The sequence below is a fragment of the Toxorhynchites rutilus genome, chromosome 2, assembly GCF_029784135.1.
Source record: "Toxorhynchites rutilus septentrionalis strain SRP chromosome 2, ASM2978413v1, whole genome shotgun sequence".
In the NCBI taxonomy this organism is placed as follows: Eukaryota; Metazoa; Arthropoda; class Insecta; order Diptera; family Culicidae; genus Toxorhynchites; species Toxorhynchites rutilus.
The window spans coordinates 343,722,881-343,747,716 of record NC_073745.1 but is presented as its reverse complement, the minus strand read 5'-3'; the positions used below and the strand labels follow the sequence as shown (position 1 = coordinate 343,747,716).

Here is a 24,836-nt window from a genome sequence, read left to right as displayed (position 1 = left end):
GGCTCAAAATGGGACTGGCGTCAAAAATGTAGATATCAAATGTCTAACGCATATAAAAGGTGTAACTTTTTGAAATGCTCGAAGAAAAGCTCAGCATTAAATTCTACGTTAAACCTCCCTTCCACCCATCAATCGACCCCAGTAAAAGCTAATTACAACCAATGATGGGAACCGATCAAAGCTTATTTATACAACTGATAGACAGCGGTAATTGGTTAGTCTCAATAAAATCACTCCCCCGATAGCGTCGCGTGGCTCCCGTTTTCACCGTGTGCAAAATGTTGAAGTATTTCGGTTGTTCGCAGTTTCTACTAGTTGCGTCGATTCTCGTGAGCTTGATCTCGTGCGCAAAACTCACACGCCGTGCCCTCGTAGATGATGTGGAGTTCATCACACCAAGCGGTCTAGGACTAGCAGGACTCGCCCCACTTGGGCCGAGTGGCTTCAGAGGAATCGAGATTCTACCTCGTGTAAGAAATTGCTGTTGTAAAGCGCATCGTTCATCAGTGTAGTAAATCAAGTACAAACCTTCAAAGCATGCAATTATTTTACTTGCATCTGGGACGCTCCAAACGATCATGTGAAAATTGTGCGAAAAATCTATTGTTCGGTTGGGGCTATCGTGAATACGAATCGGGCCGGAACCAGCGCTCGCAGACCTTGGCGGATATGAAACGATCGACTTGTATGAATAGTGATTGTGATCATCAAGGTGTACATCAAAGAAAATTAGTTCTGAGACATCTTTTTTGAATAGATGATAGAATTGGGTTCAATTTCATCGGAAAAAGTGGACAATGCGAGTTGCTGCGAATACTAGAAGTGATCATTAGATTGAGGAATAATGCATGAAATGCATTTGATGTATCCTGCAATGTTGCACTGATGATAACAGAATCCAATTAATAATGAAAATTCTACCATGTATAGTTAACCTATGCTTATGTTAAGCGCCAATATGAAATTTACAACTCAGAAGAAGGACTTCAAAATGTCTAAGCCCAGTATTTTCTCTGATAAAAATATGTATTTTGTGTGTATTCCAGGATGAGAATTTTTAACAACATTTTTGATGTTTTCTAAATTTTGTTTAATACTATGGCTTAGGACATGTTTATCTGTTCTTTTCAGATTTGAAAAATGACAACATTCATGTTGAGCTATTCCGCATAAAAATAAGCGGCTGACACCTTCTGATTTTACCCAGCAAACATTAAATCGTATAATTTTGCACGTGCTAAGTCTTACAAGAAATCAGAATAAATCATAATCGCATATAATATCAATCAAAGTATCGTATATATTTGAAATCGCATAGAATATAAAAACTCGATTTTATATACCATTATCAAATTAAGTCGCAATTCGGTATAATAAACATCAATTTTATGATGTACATTGTCGTAAAATATGTTTAATCCACATCATATGCGTATATTACGCTGATGCAGTTTGTGTGTCGTATAAGCGTATAATTTAAATCGAATCAGTACTGTAGTAAATCGTGTTGCATGCTGAAGAAAATCATGAAACAGTAAATCATATTAGATCCTAATAAAGAACATATTACATCATATTGAAATATCAATGAAATGCTGATGTACTCGAAAATGATGAAATGCACTTGAAATTGCTGATGTTCGATGAAAGTAAACACGGGAAACATCCCTTCTAATGAAACATGCAGCAAAACGAAATGAACTACGCCATTGAACGCCAATCTCAGATATATACCACATCGAATTTGGCACATTGCATCGCATCGCTTTGTAAGGTTGCCAGATTGATATATTATATTTATTATAATATTATTCACAATTTAGTTGGATATGATTGTGAAAACAAATTGTACAGTGAAAATTGTGATAAAATAAATTTAAAATTGAGATAGTTTCATTAATATTCATTTATTTTTATTATTCCAGTTCAATGGTATTATATATTTGGTTTCTATGATAGGGAAATCAAAGATCCTTTTCTTTGAAACATAGTTAAATAATAAAATCGGCAACCAGGAAGGACTGATCCTACTGCATAGAATGTATTAGGTTATATCATATCGAATCATATGTATGAGTTTTAACCGCTGTAGAACTAAATTTCAGATAGCCGCGCGAGATAGCTGGTGGATGATAATCCAGACAACCGGAGTTCGAACCCACATTGGAGCAGTTTTCACCAAACATGTGCTGTGCCATTTTAAACATTCATATTCCACTCCCAACACAAGTAAATTGAATAATTATTATTTCTAAAAATATAAATACTCATATATAAAAATGGCGATTCGTGAGGCTATAATAAACATTTTACGAAAATATTTTGCGCCATTTGTTTTTTTTTTCTATGTCTGTAATAAATTGTATATGAGTATTGCAAAAATCGTATTAGGTGCGTCGACAATTCATAAATATATTCATATTAGATCGCAATTCAATTTCAACATAATCGGTATTATAGCCGTTAAAAGTTGCATATTCATCCAAACTAATTCGGTAAGCATTTGCCATGTATGTATATGGCCTCCACTTTTGCATGCATATGCCAGTTAGGCGCATTATATGCCAACCAAAATTTAGGACATATGATGTTATATCCCAGCAAACATTGAATCGCATAACAAGCGTATTTATACATGGCAAATGCTTACCGAATTTGTTTGGATGAATATGCAACTTTGACCGACTATAATAGCGATTATGTTGAAATTGAATTGCGATCTAATATGAATATATTCATCAATTGTCAAAGCACCAAATACGACTTTTGCCATACTCATATACGATTTATTACAGACATAGAAAAAAAACAAATGGCGCAAAATATTTTCGTGAAATGTTTATTATAGCCTCCCGAATCGCCATTTTTATATATAAGTATTTATGTTTGTAGAAATAATAATTGTTTGATTGACTTGTGTTGGGAGTGGAATATGAATGTTGGCACAGATTGATGTTTGGTGAAAACTGCTCCGATGTGGGTTCGAACTCTTGTCGTCTGGATTATCATCCACCAGCTATCTCGCGCGGCTATCTGAAATTTAATTCAACAGCGGTTAAAACTTTCGAGTGCATCAGAATTTCATTGACATTTCAATATGATGTAATATGTTCTTTATTAGGATCTAATATGATTACTGTTTCATGATTTTCTTCAGCATGCAACACGATTTACTACAGTACTAAATCGATTTAAATTAAACGCTTATACGACACACAAACTGCATCAGTGTAATATACGCATATGATGCAGATTAAATATATTTTACGACAATGTACATCATAAAATTGATGTTTGTTATACCGAATTGCGTCTAAATTTGATAATGGTATATAAAATCGAGTTTTTACATTTTATGCGATTTCAAATATACACGATACATACTTTGATTGATATTATATGCGATTATGATTTATTCTGATTTCTTGTAAGACTTGGCACGTGCAAAATTATACGATTTAATGTTTGCTGGGATATACGCTTGTTATGCGATTTAATGTTTGCTGAGTATTCAAAAACTGGGAATATTTTAATACTTTGTGAAATCGTAACTATGTAGGAAAAATAGTATAAAAAATAGAAGGGTCTGAGCCTAGAAGTACGGACGGAACTTGACGAAGGATTGTAATTTTTGAGAACAATTGTTTTTGAAATAAATTCTACTTTAACCCTCTACAGCCCAAGCCCGCCTTTAGACGGTCTTCGCGGAAACTCTTTTCAAATTATTCAGACATTATTTTCAATGTTCACCCCCCACTAGAACGTCTTTAGAATATTTTCATCTATCACACATACATATTATTTTTATACTGGCAGCTTTCTGCTAGGAGTATTTTATGTTGAAAGTCGGAAATTCGAGACAAAAGTGGAGTAGGTTTTTTTAGATAAATAAAAAACTTGGGCGGTAGAGGGTGAATGCAGCATTCTAGTCTATAAATTTAAAAAAAATCGAAATTCATATTTCTGAATTTTAGGCATTCAAGAATATAGCCTAGAGAGGACTTCTCGAAAACCTTATTATTTACCGAGTTAGAGCCATTTTAGTGATGCGGTATCCTCCTCGTATCCTCGTACGGCCGTAACAATGAACTTCAAACGCGTTTTTCTCGAAGCTAGTTTTTCCAAACTGGCGTACACGATATCTCAAGTTATACTGTTATTCAGTTATTCATGTCGAATTTATATGAATACAATCTGTATGCATATCTCTATCGCATGAACCTATTGTAATCATAATTACTTAATTTTTTTTTAATTAGTTTTAATTTTTAATTAGTTTTAATTTTTAATTAGTAATTTTTTTTAAACTAATTTCTTTACTATTTTTAAAAAATCGAGAAACTTGAAGAAAATGTTTTAAACAGCAATTTATCCTTCAAACGGCCGTCATTTTGTCAAATGTTTTTGACTTATCCGAGGTTCATGCGATAACGGCATTTTTTGCTGAATCAGAATCTGTTTGATTTTTTTTGTTTCAGATAACCAGGAGGGCTGCAATCGTGTGCGCCAGGGATTCTTAAACTATTTTGGGCAATATACCCCTTTTCCAGAATGGAGTGATACCTCAGACCAAGTATGGAAAAGTTCATTCGCTCATTTCTCCACACCTAATTATAAATCGCTCTTGTATCTGCTTGGAATAATCATGGCGAAAAGAATGCAGCAAGCAATCGTGAGATTGCACGATGAATCATTTTTCATTCTTCGACCATCTTCATTCGCGACTGAGAGTGAACGTAACAAAACAAAGAGTGGAAAACAACGTTCAATGAATGAATACTCCTTTGAAAGGATCGCACGAAACAAAATAATGAGTGAGTCAAAATAGCATTCAAGTGCACATGAATATACCTTCCCGCTCACCAATAACTTGCGTCTTTTGCGTTGGCTTAGATCGTTTCATTCTAGAAACAAAAAAATGTCATTGCAATAGTGCACAGGAAACAACTCGATTTCAACTATCTACCTATATTTACTGCCGCGATGGAGGCTGAATGATTGCTCATTGAGTGAAAAACGAATGATTTTACAGAGACACTCGCTGGCTCAAGCAAAAGTTTCCAGTTTGATTCTCTCACCATCTAACGTCATTCCGAGAGGCAATCGAGGGAATGCAAAATTCTCTGAGAATAGATGAGCGAAATCGAGACAGTGTTTTTCCGTTCAAATCCAGACTTAAATTTGCGAAGATGATAGGTGAATATTCTCTGTCTCCGAATAAAGTGAGGCATAAACGAAGAATAGAGGGGTGAGTTTTATCTGTGAATGAGTGTTGAACGAATTTCATTGCGATTTTACACATACCTGCCTCAGACCCCTTAGAAGCAATTCCATGTCAAACCAGCCTACAGCAAGTTTTGATGCGACCCTCTTCAATTTATTGAAATTTGTTACATATGATGGAAGCTACCCAAGTTCACAATTTTCATTATCATTTGAGCAATTTAAATTACCACTGATTCATTGAAGGGGCATATTCAAAATCATTGATCTTTCTTTCAAAAAATCCAGATATCTGATTAAAATATGATATTTTTCAAAGTTGTTGGAAAATTAATGAACAATTTAGCAAAAAATATCGTTTTAAATCACTGCTAAAAATTCTCACCTAAAAATTGAATTTAATATCAAAAACTATTATATTTCAAAACACCTAGTCATTGGTTCGACAACTCGCAAGCAGATCGGACAAGTTTTTAATCGATCCAACAAAGGTGTTTTTTTCACATCGAATAATAGTGTTCTTTTTCACCGGTTGCGCTTGCGAGTGGAGCGAAGTTTAAAGTGGTGCGCGCTGAGGATCCAAATCAGACACATTCATCACACACGCCACACAGCCGCGGCAAGTAGAAATTTATTTTTCTTTTGTTTCCCTATCATTCCTTCTACCTTCTGTGCACGATTTACACCATTGTTCAACTTTGTGTTAACCAAATCGGCAAACGTTGGCATTAGGGGTGATCATTATTTCTTATATACCGTTGAACTTTTATTGGAATTTTTTTTCATTTTATCATTTTATTTAACATAAAATAAATTGAATTTAATATTCGCATCATAACCCTATAAAAAATATTTTTTTCACTTATTTATTTATTTTGATTATCATTATATTCTGTTCATATCGAACAGTTGACCGATTTTTTTGATATGGCTGAGGGCGGGAAGGATCCCCCATCGACGCTATTGAATATTTCCGATACCGATCCTCCTCCTGAAGAGCAGGAAGATGAAGCTGAAGTTGAGGAAGAAACTTCTGTATATGAAGTTGGAAGTTCCGAAGATGAGGACATTGACGAAAAACAGGATTTTCGTCCAAAAGAATACCATGAAGGCTCCAAAGGCCCATTCATTGTATACTTTAGACGAAAATCTAAACCTCTCAATGTCATTCGTATCTCGAAGGAACTTACTCAGAAGTTTTCTGCAGTTACCGAGATTACACGGATGGGGCCAGACAAACTACGAGTTGTCGTCTCAAGCAGGACCCAAGCGAACGAAATCACGCGCTGCGACCTCTTTGCGATTGAGTATCGCGTATACGTGCCCTGTTGCAACGTCGAAATAGACGGCGTAATAACCGAAAAGGGTTTGACTCGAAAAGAGATTTTCGATGGTGTCGGTCGCTTCAAGAACTCTTCACTAAAAACTGTGAAGATTCTTGCATGCGATCGACTGAAATCTGTGTCACAAAAAAATGACAAAAGGGTTCTCAATCGGACAAACTCTTTTCGTGTGACTTTTGAGGGTTCCGCCCTTCCAAACTACGTTGCAATAGGTGCACTTCGTTTACCTGTTCGGTTGTTTGTACCCCGGGTAATGAAATGCAACAAATGTATGCAACTCGGTCACACGGCCGCCTATTGTTGCAATAAAAAACGTTGCGCAGATTGTGGAGAGAGCCATGATGAGAATCCTTGCGCGAAAGAGCACAAGTGTCTTCATTGCGGCGGGACTCCTCATGATATTATTCAATGCCCGGTGTACAAACAACGAGGGGAAAAAATCAAGCGTTCCTTAAAGGAACGTTCCAAGCGGACTTATGCAGAAATGCTTAAGAGTTCCGTTCCAACGACTCAGGACAATCCCTACTCCATTCTGCAGAACGACGAGCCTGTTGCTGACGCTCCCAATGCAGGAAGTTCCGGTACATCGCAGGGTGCCGTCAGGAAAAGAAAAATTACTTCTTTTCCTTCACTCCCCAGAAAGACGACCGAAACTTCCCAAGTTGGAATGAAAACTCGAATTGAACGTGCTGAGAATAGACCGAAGCAAGTACCTCCTGGTTTAAGCTGTTCTTCCACACACCAAGGGTCCTCAACACTTCCCGGAGCAGCACCCACCCGGTCTGTTCCATTTTCGCGGTCGAGGCAACAGCCACAATCTGGTTTGCTTGCGCTTTCTGATCTGGTGGACAACATTTTAAATGCTCTAAATATAAATGACCCTCTTAAATGCATAGTATTATGTTTGCTTCCGATTGTGAGAACATTTTTGAAAGAAAAATGTGGTTTTTTAGCAGCGTTCATTTCCCTCGATGCCTGATTCAGTGCAAGAGGTCAAGGATTTGACCACTGTAATACAGTGGAATTGCAGAAGCATCATCCCTAAACTAGATCAATTTAAATTTTTAGTTCATAGTTCTAACTGTGATGTATTTTCCCTCTGTGAAACATGGCTTTCTTCAGCCGACGAGCTGAATTTCCACGATTTCAACATTATTCGCCTCGATCGAAATGACTCGTTTGGTGGCGTACTATTGGGGATCAAAAAATGTCACTCCTTCTATAGAGTCACTCTCCCATCGATGATAGGCATTGAAGTTGTCGCTTGCCAGACACAAATCAATGGCAAAGACTTCTGCATTGCCTCGATATATATTCCTCCAAGAACCATGGTCGGCCGCCATCAGTTTTTTGATATCATCGCGGCATTGCCGGAGCCGCGGCTAATCTTAGGTGACCTCAACTCCCATGGAACAGCATGGGGGTCATACTATGATGACAGCCGTGCCACGTTGATTTATGATCTGTGCGACAACTTCAACATGACAGTTTTAAATACAGGGGAAGCAACTAGGATAGCCAACCCTCCTGCACGGGCAAGTATGCTAGACATATCACTTTGCTCTTCTACATTATCCCTGGATTGCACGTGGAAGGTAATCCAAGATCCCCACGGTAGTGATCACCTGCCAATAATTTTATCGATCGCCAATGAATCAGGTTCTCGTGAGTCAGTCGATATTGCGTATGACCTCACGAAAAATATTGACTGGAGAAAATTTGCAGAAATAATATCTGAAGCACTTGTTTCAATGCATGAACTTCCTCCACTCGAAGAGTATAACTTTATATCGAGTTTGATTTACGAAAGCGCACTTCAAGCTCAAAAGAAACGTGTTCCTGCTACCACTTTCCGACGTCGTCCTCCATCACTTTGGTGGGACAAGGAGTGCTCAAAGGTCTACCTTGAAAAATCATCCGCTTTCAAAAAATTCAGGAAAACTGGATTAGTGGAATGGTTTCGAAAGTACCAAGCTCTAGAAGCCAAACTAAAAGGTCTGATTAAAGCAAAAAAGCGTGGATATTGGCGGAAGTTCGTCAATGGTTTGTCAAGGGAGACAGCTATGAGCACTCTTTGGAATACGGCTAGGAGAATGCGTGGCCGGAACCATACAAATGAAAGTGAGGAATACTCTGACCGTTGGATTTTCAAATTTGCAAGAAAGGTTTGTCCCGATTCCGTTCCTGCACAAAACGTCGTACGCGACATTCCGCTCCAAGGCGATTATGAGAATTTTGCGATGGTAGAATTCTCAATTGCACTTCTCTCATGTAACAATTCAGCTCCGGGGTCGGACAAGATTAAATTCAACTTATTGAAGAATCTTCCCGACTTGGCAAAACATCGTTTGCTGAACTTGTTCAACAAGTTTCTGGAGCTGAATATAGTCCCGCATGACTGGAGACAAGTGAGAGTGATAGCCATACGAAAACCCAACAAGCCGGCTTGCGATCACAATTCGTATAGGCCGATTGCAATGTTATCCTGTATTCGTAAATTGTTAGAGAAAATGATTCTACTTCGTTTGGACAAGTGGGTTGAAACGAACAATTTGCTGTCAAATACGCAGTTTGGCTTCCGCCGAGGTAAAGGGACGAACGATTGTCTCGCGCTGCTATCTTCTGAAATCCAAATCGCATTTGCTCGCAAAGAACAAATGGCTTCCGTTTTTCTTGATATCAAAGGGGCATTTGATTCAGTTTCCATGGAAATTCTCAGAGAAACTTCATAATCGTGGACTTTCACCAATTCTGAATAATTTCCTGTACAATTTACTCTCAGAAAAGCACATGTTTTTCAATCATGGCAGCTTGAAATCTTCTCGTTACAGTTTTATGGGCCTCCTACAAGGCTCCTGCCTAAGCCCCCTCTTGTACAGTTTTTACGTCAATGATATAGATGATTGTCTAACTAGAGATTGCACGTTGAGACAACTTGCAGACGATGGAGTTATTTCCATCACGGGTACTAATCCCGCCGTTCTGCAAAATTCCTTGCAAGATACCCTGAACAACCTGTTCACGTGGGCTCTCAAGCTGGGTATCGAATTCTCTACGGAGAAAACTGAAATGGTCCTTTTTTCTAGGAAGCACGAACCCGCCCAATTCCAGCTTCACCTATCCGGCAAAACGATCAAGCACTCGATGTTTTTCAAATACCTTGGAGTATATTTTGACTCTAAATGTACCTGGGGAATACACATTGCGTATTTGAAACAGAAATGCCAGCAAAGAATCAATTTTCTCCAAACAATAACCGGAACATGGTGGGGTGCCCATCCAGGAGACCTCATTCAGTTATACAAAACAACGACATTATCAGTGTTAGAATATGGCAGTTTTTGCTTCCGATCAGCTGCCAGGATTCATATTCTCAAGCTGGAGAGAATACAATATCGTTGCTTGCGTATAGCCATGGGGTGTTTGCATTCGACACATACGATGAGTCTCGAAGTTTTGGCAGGAGTACCCCCGCTTACTCTTCGGTTCACAGAATTATCCTACAGATTTCTCATCCGTTGCAAGATCATGAATCCATTGGTGATTGATAACTTCGAAAATCTACTCCAACTGACTCCTCAGTCAAGTTTTATGTCTCTATACCATGAGTACCTTACCCATGAAGTGCACCCTTCACCGGGCATCTCCAACCAAGTTTGCTTCCCATACTTTTGCAATTCCTCTGTCAATTTTGATCTGTCCATGCGACAAAAGATCCATGGAATCCCAGATCATCTACGCTCCGATTACATTCCGGAGATATTTTCGGCAGAATATGGGAAAGTTAAATCTGATAAAATGTTCTTTACTGACGGTTCATGCATAAACGGGTCCACTGGCTTCGGCATCTTCAATGAAAATTCCAGTGCCTCTTTCAAACTCAAAGATCCTTGTTCCGTGTATGTCGCTGAACTGGGTGCGATATATTACGCATTAGGGATCATTGAAACATTGCCCATCGACCACTATTTTATTTTTTCAGACAGTCTCAGCTCAATAGAGGCAATCCGCTCAATGAAAGTTGATAAACGCTCATCTTATTTCCTAACAAGAATAAGACATCTATTGAGTGTTTTGGTCGAAAAATTATTCAAGATTACCTTAGCATGGGTTCCCTCTCATTGCTCGATTCCGGGGAATGAGAAAGCGGACTCGCTAGCTAAGGTGGGCGCTTCAGAAGGCACACTTTTTGAAAGGCAAATTACTTATAACGAATTTTTTCACATTCCTCGTCAGGACACACTCGTTAGTTGGCAGCGCATGTGGAGTGAAGATGAGTTCGGTCGTTGGTTACACACGATTATCCCTAAGGTTTCGACGAAAGCTTGGTTTAAGGGATTGAATGTCGGTCGTGATTTCATTCGCGTGATATCTCGGCTTATGTCCAATCACTACAACCTAAACGCGCATCTCTATCGAATTGGGCTCGCAACAAACAATCTTTGTGATTGTGGCGATGGCTACCACGACATCGAGTATATTGTCTGGTCGTGTATCCGGTTCCATGCTGCTCGCTCTCAGCTCTCTAGAGCACTGAGAGCAAAAGGCAGACAATCGGATATCCCCGTCCGGGATATCTTAGGTAGCCGTGATCCTGATCTTCTGCTTCATCTATACCTGTTCCTCAGGAACGCCGATGTCAACGTTTAATGATTTTTCCTTCGTTGTGTCCCTGTTTCGTATCCCTCCTGTTCGATCTATAAACTTTTACTTAGTCGCGGCAATACATACACACACTCTTTACAGATACACAGGCCAAAGGTTGTGCAGTCCACTGATGATTCAACAAAAGCCAAAGGTTGTACCGCTCATGACAACTCTACACGAGCTGGTGATTGCGCCGGCTAGTGACCATTCTATCCTGGATTCCTCGAGAAGACGCACCACGCTAGATATGGGGTACAGACTAGGGGGGCGTTGCTGATTAATGGTCAGCTGCATCCCAATAGGAAGTATCCCGTGTCGGGCACAGGCACAGATCATTGAAGACAGCAACATCACAATTACGAAAACACTTGTAATACTAACCTCGAGCCAACCGCGAGTAATCGGTTACATATTACTAACATAGTTATAAGGCAAACATTGTCGAAATATTGAACTCCCGGCCCCGTCAGGTTGACGCCATATGAGCCTTAATAAAAATATATATTTTGGATAAAAAAAAAAAAAAAAAACACCTAGTCCTATGATAAAGCGTTATAGACAAGTTTCACTCGTCTTAGGAGTTGGCAGCACCATCTCAGATAGTAGTGAACGTTGTGGGTGTAAAAGCATGGATCATTTAAGCAACTTTGCATACTTGAAATATTCGAAAAATAATTAGTGTACTTTTTGAAAAAAATATTTGTTTCTTAATTTTTTACAAAAAATTATGACTTAAAAACTATGATACCTACAAAATTTATTTATTGTCAAAGAATGAAATGTAGGAAATTGTTGAAATTTTCATAAAAAATTACCTAAAAAATTGGAAAAACCTTCGCTGTCAAAAAAGTTATTTTAAAAATTAAAATTCATTTTTCTCGAAAACGTATTCTTTTAAAATTCCCAAAAATATATATATGTATAGCCCTTAAAATTTCCAACAAGTGCCCATCGGAAGATGGGCACTTTTACAGGGAAAAAGTTATTCGAACATCAACTTTTTCATGTTTTCTTCGAAAAAAAAAACAACTTATCCTAATTTTGTTCAAAGTCAAGATAGCGATATAGTGTATTCGACAAAGTTTTAGATCTTGTTAAAATATAAACTTTTGTCGAAGACATCAACTTCCTATCTTTTTTTTTTTGAATATATGTCATTTTTGTATGAAACTCCTGAAAAAAAATGTTTTGCTCGTAACATTTCTGTGTGTAAATTATCACGTTAGACATGTTTCTAAATAGAGAAAAGTTAGCAGAGATTTTAAAATGCGATAATTTATATAAAAAAATGTTACGAATTGAACATTAATAGCATTTTTTCAAAGAAAACCATGAAAAAGTTGTTGTTCGAAGAACTTTTGCCATGTAAATGTGCCCATCGTCCGATGTATGGAAAACTTGTTGGAAATTTCAAAGGCTATTTATATCTATTTCTTTCAAAATTTTAAATAAAAACTTTTAATATATTTTTAATGAAAACCTAAATGACTTTCTACATTCTATTCTTTGACTAAAATTAATTTTGTAGGTCTTATATTTTTTTTGTAGGTTTTTTTTTTAAATTTTGAGTTTTTTCAACTTTTTTTCGAAAAATCTTATTTTAAAAACTATAACATCTACAAAAAGATGATCAGAGAATAAAATGAAGGAAACTACTTAGGTTTTCATTAAAAATTATCAAAGAATTTCTTAAAAAAAAATTTCATTTAAAAAAAATATTTTGAAAATTAAAATTCATTTTTCTCGAAAACATATGCTTTCAAAATTCTGAAAAAAAAAATAGATATAAATAGTCCTTAGAATTTCCAACAAGTTTTCCATACATCGGACGATGGGTACATTTACATGAAAAAAGTTTTTCGAACAACAACTTTTCAATTTTTTTCTTTCAAAAAATACTATTAATGTTTAATTCGTAACATTTTTGTGTATAAATTATCGCAATTAACATGCTCTGCTAACTTTCCTCTACTTGGAAACATGTCAAGAACATGTCAAATATGAGAATTTACACACAAAAATGTTACGAGCAAAACATTATTTTTTGCAGAAGTCTTCATACAAAAATGACTTATATTCCAAAAACTATAACAGATAGAAAGCTGACGTCTTCGACAAAAGTTCACATTTTAATAAGATCTAAAACTTTCCTCTACTTGGAAACATGTCAAGAACATGTCAAATGTGAGAATTTACACACAAAAATGTTACGAGCAAAACATTATTTTTTGCAGAAGTCTTCATACAAAAATGACTTATATTCCAAAAACTATAACAGATAGAAAGCTGACGTCTTCGACAAAAGTTCACATTTTAATAAGATCTAAAACTTTGTCGAATACCCTATATCGCTATCTTGATTTTAAACAAAATTAGGATTAGTGATATTTTTATCAATGAAAATTTAAAAAATGTTGTTGTTCGAAAAACTGTTTTCCCTGTAAAAGTTCCCATCTTCCGATGTATGGACAACTTGTTGGAAATTTTAAGGGCTATTCATATGTATATTTTGGGAATTTGAAAAACAAAACGTTTTTGAAAAAAATGAATTCTAATTTTTAAAACAACTTTTTTAGCAAAATTTCGTACGTAGATTGCATTTTTTATGTCAATTTTCTTAAATGACTACTATTTCGCAAAATGTTGCAACATCATAAATTTTCAAAAATTCATCCACTTTAGTGAGTTTACCACGGCACCACCGTACATCAAACTTTGTTAAATTAGAGGAGTTCTCCAATAAAAATATACAAAAAAATAGATAGATGGGGGTGTTTTAAGACCTAAAGGTTTTAATATTAAATTCAATTTTTGAGTTACATTTCCTAACAGTGCATTTGAAATGTTATTTTTCCGAAATAGTTCAATAATTTTTAAACAACTTTGTCAAGCATCACATTTTAATCAGACATCTGGATATTAGTTACGATTTCTTTAAAGATAGATCAATGATTTTGAATACGTTCTTTTGAAAATCAATCGTGATTCAGATTAGTAACGTTATAGTGAAAATTGTGATTTTATAAGTAAGGTAAATGATTTGGTTTTTCCAGTCGAAAATATGATGATGTCCACCTTTTTGAATGCTCTAATTTAACACACCTTTGTCAAATCAGGTATTCGAATGTTTCAAAACATATAAATAAAATAGTCTTTTTCGTGATTAACAGTAGTTTCATAGTATATTTTTAAGGAATCACATGTTTTAAAGAATTATAAAATATACCTTCTATTTGTGTCAATGCGCCCCTCATTCGAGCTAACTTTTAATCGATCACCAGATGATTATCTGGTACGTTTTCAGACCTTTTCTGGATTATAACACTTACAAGTATTGTAAACATCATGCTTGCGCACCATTTGTATAAGATTTACATAGCTAAACAATTAAATTATTTCATTTTGATAAACTCAATTCTGATCATGAGTTGTCCAATTCACTAACGTTGTTTTGTCCACATGATTTCTATGGCAACCGCTTGGCGCGCTGCAGTTTGTTTATTGTGTCCTTCGCGCATAGCAGAAATAAAGTTTCTCTGTGTTGAGTGTGTTGAGGGTAATACTTTTAAAATGCCCAAGAAAAGGCAATATTCTGAAGAAAGCCTAAACTATGAATGGATCAATATGATGACAGTAAACTCAAGCAATGATAAATCCAACATCTACTTCGAATGTTTTCATTCAAAAGTGGTGATTTTTGAAACCGGACAAACCATGATCATTTTTTGGACAAAACATGATCAAAGGTGGTCAAACCATGATCATAATTCCTCTTTGAGAAAAATCGTTAAAAAAATAAAAAATTGAATAATTTCAACACCTTATGGTAGTATTAGCAACTAGAGACTTGAGGTTGCATCTACTAGTTGCGAAAAAAATTCCGAATCGGACAAACCAAGATGATTCACCCTACCAAGTTAAAAAAAACGGAAAGACTCGGGTCAGCGGCCAGCTGATTTGGCATGGAATTGCTCTATTGTCAAATTTGTTTAAAAATTATATCTCTAGTTTTTTTTTTCCTATTTATACAAATTACTTACCAATTTAAAAACTTTGAGTAAGTGAGTAAACTTGACATAATTGTCTCATCAAAATTCAACAAAATGAATAAACATTCAGTTAATCCCAAGGTAATTATTTTTTTGCATCTAAATTTGGTTCAATATTTGTGAGTTGAAGCCTTACATTTTCGTTCTTTTTCAAACGGTTTCTTTATTTAGTCAGAACTTGTTCACGCATTGTTTATGACATATCGATATGAGGTTAAGATTCTTATAAAATGTATTCAATGAAAATGACTTCGAAAGTTCATGAATACTTCGCTGGGGGGGAGAACGAGGGCGGTCTGTTGTTCTTCGGATCGATTATGTAAAAAATACGCAGGATGCGTATCAAGAAATGCCCATTAAGCCAATTATGTGGAGGTACAACATCAGATCGGATTCAACATCTGGTTTTTTTCAAAAACATGAAAGTACTGCAAGTACAGGCTCAAAAGTACAGGATCGACAGAGACTCGTGAAATGCTCCTTCGACAAAAGAGAATGAGAAGCGCTTCAGGCTACCGTTTGCAAGCATGGATGAAAATCCTAAGCTTCCAGTTATGTTAATTGGAAAGTTGAACAATCATTGGTTTTCGAATAACCTTAACGAAAGGTCTGTTTACGACAAAGCTTCGGCAAATGCGCGGACGATGCAATATTTCTCAAGGGGTGGTGTTGCCGTGAATCGCTGGTCACCCTGGCGACTGTTAGCACATCGCGTACTGGTCCGAAGAGCAGGTCATGTATATGACAGAAGAATGACGTTAGAGAATTATATGAAAAAAAATGAAAAAGATGACTTAACAAAAGAAAAACAGAAACAAAGCATTCATTGAATATGGTTAATTGTGCAACTTATACTTATTTCGATATACTTAAACTATTCCTTAAAAGTACCCTAACTAACTTAAATTAGTGCTTATAATTAAACGGAATTGAATGTAAGTGGAACTAAAAACGAACGACATCTTATGAATCTAAACATATATCTACATTTATAGTATATTACACTTAACCTATTGTTACCGTGAGTAAACGAAGTACACATAGAAGCCGAAACTGAATTTGTAAGTTATAATTAATTAATATCGATGTATTGCACTAACTAAAATAAATATTGCAGCTTAAGCAATCGCTAAAAGAAGTGTTCGCTTGTTCATTCGAACAGGTGGTTTTCGATCAACTTGTCTGTCGTGTGACACATTTTTCGTAGTCTGATTGGGTCATCCTTAAAGTCGTTCTTGTTCTCGGAGAAACTACAATTGAGTGATAGAGCCATATTTCCGATCCGACCGATTCAACCCATGAACTAGCATGTGATACATATGGTGAAGGTTCATTACAGAAATATCACGACTAACGAGGTTCTCAGACTAACCAAAAATCTCCATGATAATGTGAAACGCATCAACATTTCAAAATCACGATTAGCTGGATTGCACAAGCCTGTGCCGGAATCAGTTATCTGGAAGCCCTAGAAAATGTTGTTCTTGGAAACACCGGATGATGATGAAGACGATTTATCATAATCCGTATTCAAATAAAAGATAAAGAGCATTGTGAAGGAAATTAATCAATTGGACATAAATTATGAAGAAGACGTAGAGTAGAGAGACGTAGAGACGTAGACAACGAAATCGTTGAGAAAGTGTGAACCAAGTGTGAACCCATCAGCTGGTTTTCACTCTTGTATTTGTAGAAAAAAATTAGAAATGGTCTGATAACATCATCAGGGAAAGTTATGTTTCCATTTATCATTTCTATGAATTGGTTTGCTTGATGTCAGAAATTTACAAAGAAAAATGGATTGACATTCACATGAGCTCAACAACGCCAGTTGGACGACATGCAGGCAGATTCACATCTGATATTAAAGTTTCTGTCTCTGCATGCACCGTGGTCGACGAGCAACGCCAGACATCATCAACAAATTCTAACGTGTCAACGAAGACAGTGATGGACGAGCGATATCGCTTAGTTCTTCGTCAGAACAACGCATCATTTACACCAACATATCTACAACAGGAATTCAAGCTGTCAGCATCTCACCTAGCGGAAACAATTGGTAGACCACCCGCAATATCGTCAACGATGTTGACGTTTGATCCGGGAGGGCAGAACAAATTTTGAACGCGGAGAGGTATCTGAGCAGAGTTCCGAAGAGTAGTAGAGATGAGAGTAGACTGGCTACCCGATGATGATGTAGAGAGTGATGAGATCGAATATAGATAAGATGATGATCTACACTGATCGAAGATTGTATTGCGACTGTAGACAGGATCTCTACTCTTCATCTCTACTAGAACCCTGATCTGAAACTATCTGGGCGGAGACATAAAAATGTGGTGACAGCGGTTCAGCCAGCAGCGATCATCTCAACACTGAGCGAGACAGCTTGGGCGAAGCATATGGAGACTACTTGGTCATCTTCGACGAGCCGATGGAACACTGCAGCGACGATATCCACATCTTCGAGTCAGTGGAGCATAAGCGTAGAGTGGAGAAGCTTTACGAGTCTACGGCGGCCGCGATCGACGAGCGGCATCGCATAGCCTACTCCAGCGAGAACACTCCATCTATCTTCTCTGCACCACTGGTGGATGGATCATCGACATCAGTCAATCTACCCCCACGACTCGAGTCTCCAGCCAAACCGCTTCAACTTTCACACCATCAAAAAAATGTCTCCGCCCAGAGAGGTATCTGAGCAGAGTTCTAGTAGAGATGATGTGTAGATATCCTGTCTACAGTCGCAATAAAATCTTCGATCAGTGTAGATCATCATCTTATCTATATTCGACCTCATCACTCTCTACATCATCATCGGGTAGCCAGTCTACTCTCATCTCTACTACTCTTCGGAACTCTGCTCAGATACCTCTCTGGGCGGAGACATTATTGGCGCTGTAGACGGAATCCGTAAATTGCTAGAAACGGATGGGAAAAAAGTAGTGGCTAGCGATGGCATAGATCTTTCTATGATCCCACATTCTGATCACGCCAAATACAGAGCATTGTTTTCCGTCCATAGCAATTTGATCGTGAACCGATGTTGATGGTTCCCCTGGACTTACTCAAGACATTTGACGCTTTTCATCGCAAGTCACAGTTCGATGAAGAAATGACTTGCAGAAGAAAAAATTGGTGGCCAAAAGATGCGATAGAAAGTTGTACAACAAGTTTTTGACGAAGTACGAAGGGTGCATGCTGATGGATGACGAAACGTACGTGAAGATGAAGATGAACTTTGGGCACCTCCCAGTACCGAAAATTTTTAAGGCTTTCGCCAGAGGAGATGTTCCTAGCTGAATAAAGTTCATTTTAGCTGATAAATTAGCCAGTAAGTTCTTGATTTGGCAAGCGATTTGCAGCTGTGGACAGAAAACCAAGCTTCTCGCCATAAAGTGCCTGTAGGAACGTCTCTTTCAGTTTACCACGGCTCACAAAGCAGTTTGGGCAAATTGCAACTACTGTCGAGAAATGCTTCAGTGGTATCGTGACAATGGGGTCGATTACATTGAAAAAAATCTCAATCCTCCCAATTGCCCCCAATTCCGCCCAATCGAAAAATATTGGGCAAATGTCAAAAGTCAAAACTGTAACGGAAATTTGACTTTAATATTTTTTCTGAGGAGAACAATAAACTATTTGCATTTTGATATAAAAACATTTTCAGTACCGTCAATGGGGTGAAAATGGGTCAAAAAAGGTAGTTTTCGAACTTTTTGTTGAATAACTATCATGAATTAGAGTGAAACACAATTCTGATTAAGTAGAAATGTTCTCTAATGATGAACACTCGTAATTGTTCAAGAAATTGTTTAATAATATTAATTTTTCACTGAACTACGATTAAATGAATGTTGACCCAATCTCACCTCTTAGACGGGGTGACAATGGGTCAAAGCAGTGAATATTACTTCCTATCAAGAATTGTGTATAGAAATCAATTTCTCAATAATTTCAAGATAATTCCACAACATGTATGTGTCTTGAATGATTATTTGAGTTACGAAAATAGTGTCTAGCCACCTAAAAGTGCGATGGAAATGTTTATATACAGCCATTCCATGTCAAACCGATATAGTGGTTCTCAGATTTTCGTGAAAAGTGGTACTTTTGTTCTTTTATCGCAAAACATTAGACTCGTATTTTTTATCATTAGGGTGATCATTTCCATTTTGAGGTTGCCAAAAAAAATCATTTTTTTGTAATTATTTCCAAAACTGATTTTTTTTAAAATTCATGACTTTGGAACTTTTGCACTGGTTCAGATGATCGATATATCAAATTGAAGCTCTTTTCAAATAATATTATATTTGCAGAAATTTTGGATTTTGGTCGTGTAATTATTGATTGTATTTTTTTATAGTATACATTGTCTCGAGACCAAGGGCGCTATATTTTTCTATATGTTTTTTTAAAGCTAAGATTTTTTTAGATAACATATCCAAAATTCATAGATGCTTCAGTTTTTGTTCTTGAGTTGTGATTTTTCAAAATTAACCGATGGTCCGAAAAATCATTTTCACCTTTTTTCCAAAAATGTCTTTCTTTAAATTCATAACTTTTGAATTACCGGGCCGATTCAGATGATCGATATACTTATTTGAATCCACATGAAATACCACATGTGCATAAAAATTGGATTCTAGTCGCATAAATGTAGTCCAGTCGCATAGGTATATTGAACGAAAACTGAAAACATGTTTACTTTAAAAAATCACTCGAAAACGAAAAAAAACATCACTCAGATATTCGGATATGTTATGTAGAAAAATCTCAGCTTTCAAGAAAAAATAGAAAAAATATGGTGACCTCAGTTCAGAAACCATGTAGGCTATGAAAAACAATTACAATCAATGATTACGAAAACAAAATCGGTTTTTATTTCAAGTGTAATGTTTTTCAAACAAAACTAGCTCATTGGTTTTAATTTCATATATCGATCATCTAAATCGGTCCAGTAGTTCAAAAGTTATGAGTTTTTGAAAAAGGTCATTTTTGGAAAAAGGGGGAAAAGTTGATTTTTCGAACCACCATAAAATGGAAACGGCCACCCCGATGAACAAAAATAAAAAAATACGGATCTAATATTTTACGATGAGGAATAAAACTACCAATTTTCATGAAAATCTGACAATGACTATACTACCGTGATCTCGCAAAGTGACGCAAGCGCCAAAATTGACATTTTACTTTTATGTTATAGATCGATAAAGAATACCAAATCCTTTCAAGCGACTGCAAAGTTTTACAGAAATGTGGAAAAATGACCCCGTAAAAGCTTGAAAACGGAATGGCGTAAGCGCCATATCCACTGTGATGCGGCGCAAGCGCCATTTCCCTTATGATGTGACATAATTTGAATGTGATGCGACGTGATTTTTTGATCTGTTCTGATGGCATAGAATGATCGAGCAGGGACAGCACATTTCACATAACAACATGTTCCGTAATGGACTTTTAGCCGAATGAGAGTCACATGCCTTCTTTCTTGTAAAAACACTTTTCCGAAAAGCTCTTCATGCCAAATATTTTAATCAAAAACAGTCGACCCAGTGCGAAAACAGCAATTCGGCTTATACCTACTAATCATGTATTTAGAAGCTCTGTTTACAAGTCTCGTCAAATATTTAAATTCATAAAATCAAACTCATCTTGAAAGAAAAAATATATCCTAGATTGAAGTATATTGCTGTACTCACATATTGCACATGAGATTGTAACTAAATAGTTAAAACTCATCAATTTAATTGGTGATTACAAGGATTTCCCAATAGTGTCCTTTATCTTAAGGAATCAAGGGACAATGCTTCTTGACGATGTTTATTTTCCTCACCTGTTCAATTTCTCTTCCGGATTAATTGAAGCAGAGTGTTGATTGAATGGTAAATGTCGGATTTGGTGAACAGCTGCACTCTTCTAAATTCTCCATCGAAACGCATCTTATAACAAAACTCAAAACATCCTCGCATAAACTGTATCTGCCCAGCAAACATGAAATCGTATAACTTTGCACATGATAAGTTACATATAATTTCGTATCAAATCACAATCGCATAAAATATCAATCAAAATATCGATCATATATATCTAAAATCGCATAAAATGCAAAAACACGATTTTCCATGTCATCGATGGATTGAGTGGTAACGTTGTCGTATCAAATCGCATATCAGTCCAACAAGCATCGCATATCGTTATATACGGCTTTATATGCGTACAAAATATGGCATATACGTATATCGCCTCCACTTTTGTGTGTATATGCTAGTTATCTGCATCATATATCATACAAATGTATCTTGGTTGTATGTATATTGCCTCCAATTATAGCTATTCATACGACTTAATGTTTGGTGGGTGCTTTACATCGGATGATTTCGGGCGGCATTATCTTATGTTTTCAATGTTTTCAATTGCATTTTGGATTGGAAAAAAAAAATGGTGCTGTCCATAATTGTTACAATCGGGTTCTCAACTCCGTTACCCTGCTCGACGCATATTACAAAATCGGAAAATTTGTAGAACTTTTCTCCCTGATGCTTTCTCATGCTCCGCTCAACGGCGGCATTTTGAAGAAAATAATTGGGAACAGAATCTCGCATTCTTTGATGGATGAACGCCAATCGGTTGTGGAATCAGCGATTAAAATTTGCTGTTTCCACAACAAACTGGCGTTGGTACCATAGCTTAAATAAAACTGCATTTTGACGTAGGATTACGTCTTTCGGGAACATATTGGGGTGCAAATTGAAAATCGAAAATCGAGCACATCATGAAAATTGTCCAATTTCAAACGCTTATTGCTCAGTCATTCATGAGATTTTTGCGTCTATAGATTCCGGCACTCCATAACAATTTTTTTATATTGAAGAAAATAATATATGTCATGAAACTAACTATTGGGCTTTTGTTCCCACCGAAAAGTATTCCCTAACAGAGACATCAAAACCAAGCTGCCTGAGGGAAATCGGCATTGTAAATACATGAAAGTAGGGGGAACTTTTGTTCCTACCGAAATATATTCCCAAATAGAAACATCAGAACCAAGCTGCCTGGGGGAAATCAGCATTGCGAATACATAAACGTAGGGGGAGTTTTTCTTCCCATCGAAATGTGTTCCCTAACAGAGACATCAAAACCACGCTTCCCGGGGGGAAATCGGCATTGCAAATACATAAAAGTAGGGGGAGCTTTTGTTCCCTCCGAAATGTGTTCCCCAACAGAGACATCAAAACCAAGCTGCCTGGGGGAAATCGTCATTGCAAATACATGATACATTAAAACCAAATCATTATCAAAGAGTTTAACGATGTAACTCTTCAAACATATCCAAAATCAACAGATAGCCTTACGGAATCCTACGTCAACTATACGGTCGTGTCTCGGACACAACCCTCCAGTGATTTTTTTTTTAAATCAAGCCGATGGCAATGTTTTTCGATCAATTGTACACTGTACAGATCAAATTTTCGTAATGTACGCGTATGCTGATTGTACATGCAATTTTGCAAAAAGTCTCGTACTGGAAACTCTTCCCTCTGGCGCTTGCGTCACTTCGCGAGATTACTGCAGGATATTGGTTTGGCATGGAATTCAATTTTGTGCCATTCTCACCCCTACTCAGTGTAAATAAGAGATTATTCCAAAAATATTGAAATTCGAATGGAAAAAAAATTTAGGTTTTCAAAATCAGTAATAACTCATCTGGTAAGACTTTAAAGAATCATTCTATCCAATATTTACAATTTTAGAAGTTCTGTATAATGCTGGACATGAGATTTTTTCTGAGATGTTATTTGATGGCTATTTACACATCAAACTTTGAAGAATTATTAAATAATAACTATTTGTACTATAGTTAAGTATTATGCATTGGAAGTTGTGGAAGTATGTATCATATTAAACGGCTCATAGCTTTCAAAAATATTCGCAATATTTGTCAAGATATTACTAATAGTAACTTTCTCCATTTTTGACCCAATTTCACCCCCATAACCCATTTCCACTCCCATCGACGGTACCTCTAACTAATTCCGAGATACAACTGGTTTTGTAATTCCGGGTTCTAAATGTTTCAATCCTAATCGCAGGTACATAATGTTGCTATAAAATAAATTTGATAGGTAATAAATGTAGGCGTAAACACTTTCGTCGATATCGATGGCTGGATGGATAAGATCTATTGAAAAATAAAAGTATAAATGAAAATTATTCAACTTAACATTTCTCTTCTGCCTTGCTCCCGTGCGCCAGTGCAAGTTCTGCACTGCACGGTTCACATAGTGCATATCCTGAGAATGCATTCTGAAGCAAACAACTTCGCATGTCCGCTCAACACGATAGCAAATCATAAGCTGACGATTTGCCACAGCAACGGCAATATTTTTCATTACTATGTTAGTCGTACGTTTTGGTCAACACAATTTGAGTGACTCAAATTGGGCCGACAGAATGGGGGATTTTCGTTTAAATAATACTTGACATTTTTCTTTTCTTCAATTGTTTATTTCATCAGAATAATACTTTTGTTGTGATGGATTCATAAAAATATTTTCAATCGAGTAATGCAAACATCTATGCGATCTATAAAGAAATGCTCGAGTTGTAAGCGTTCAAAATCTTTCATTTTACGTTACAAGCTCACTCTTCAGATTTTTGTTTTACAGCCTTTCTGTTAAACGTAATACTGCGTAAAACTGTAATATTAGGAAGCTCTCAAAAATTACAAATGTTCAAAAATGGATATATTCGACAAAATCGCCAAGGAATCCTTTTTTTCGGACATTAATAATTCAGGATGGACAAAATGAAAAATATAAAATATATTTTGTTTTTCGGTATATGCCCTACTTTCTCTTGCAGCCCCAACCATCCTGGCGAGCGGGGGCTACACTCGTGGCGGATAATCCGGAACAGCAGATAATGGGAGTCATCTCGTTCAAGCAATGGGCTCCGGGACACGTCGAAACCGTCATTAATGTAACCGGACTGCCAACGGGCAAACACGCCGTCCATGTGCATGCCTTCGGGGACATGAGAGAAGGTTGCAAATCAACTGGACCACATTTTAGGAGCAGTATTGCAAGTGACACTCTCGTTTACGGCTGCTGCAAACATTGAACCGCCATTCTTTTTTGGATCCTTTCAGATTGGGAATATTGATGTGAAAGAGGACGGCAGTGCGGTGATTGACTTCCACAGTCCGTACATCAATTTGTTCGGATACGCGGGAATTGTCGGCCGATCGATAGTGATCCACGAGAAGCCTTCCGAAATCTATCGCTTCCCGGACCTGTCCATCAACAATCCGGTTTCATTCCAAGGTGAAGAGGACACTGTTGGGGCTCGGATTGCGTGCGGCATTATAACGATCCTAGATAATGTTTCGTCAATGTAGGATCAACAATTCAATAATAATAAGCTTTCGAATGTATTATTTTCTATGTTTATGATAATAAAATCACGTAGTTTATTGGAACAATGTTTTTCTCAAATTAGCAACTAATCATATGTTGGCAATAATCACTTAATCACCTTAATAGACCAACCATGGATACCACCAATCTTCATA

The 24,836-nt window shown here is 36.7% G+C and overlaps 1 protein-coding gene across 1 annotated transcript; it reads left to right on the top strand.

The window, feature by feature from the left end:
- Positions 1–207: 207 nt before the first annotated feature.
- Positions 208–24,720, top strand: LOC129764619 (superoxide dismutase [Cu-Zn]). Its single transcript, XM_055763878.1, has 3 exons — positions 208–470; positions 24,128–24,346; positions 24,414–24,720. The coding sequence occupies exons 1-3, from the start codon at positions 279–281 to the stop codon at positions 24,660–24,662; spliced, it is 660 nt and encodes a 219-aa protein (XP_055619853.1). The 5' UTR covers positions 208–278; the 3' UTR covers positions 24,663–24,720.
- Positions 24,721–24,836: the final 116 nt, after the last annotated feature.

Bases quoted from the DNA above. Each gene is read 5' to 3' on its own strand.
- LOC129764619 (XM_055763878.1), top strand. From the start codon at position 279: ATGTTGAAGTATTTCGGTTGTTCGCAGTTTCTACTAGTTGCGTCGATT. The intron at 471-24,127 runs GTAAGAAATTGC...TTTCTCTTGCAG, and splicing joins GAATCGAGATTCTACCTCGT to CCCCAACCATCCTGGCGAGC. The intron at 24,347-24,413 runs GCAAGTGACACT...GGATCCTTTCAG, and splicing joins CACATTTTAGGAGCAGTATT to ATTGGGAATATTGATGTGAA.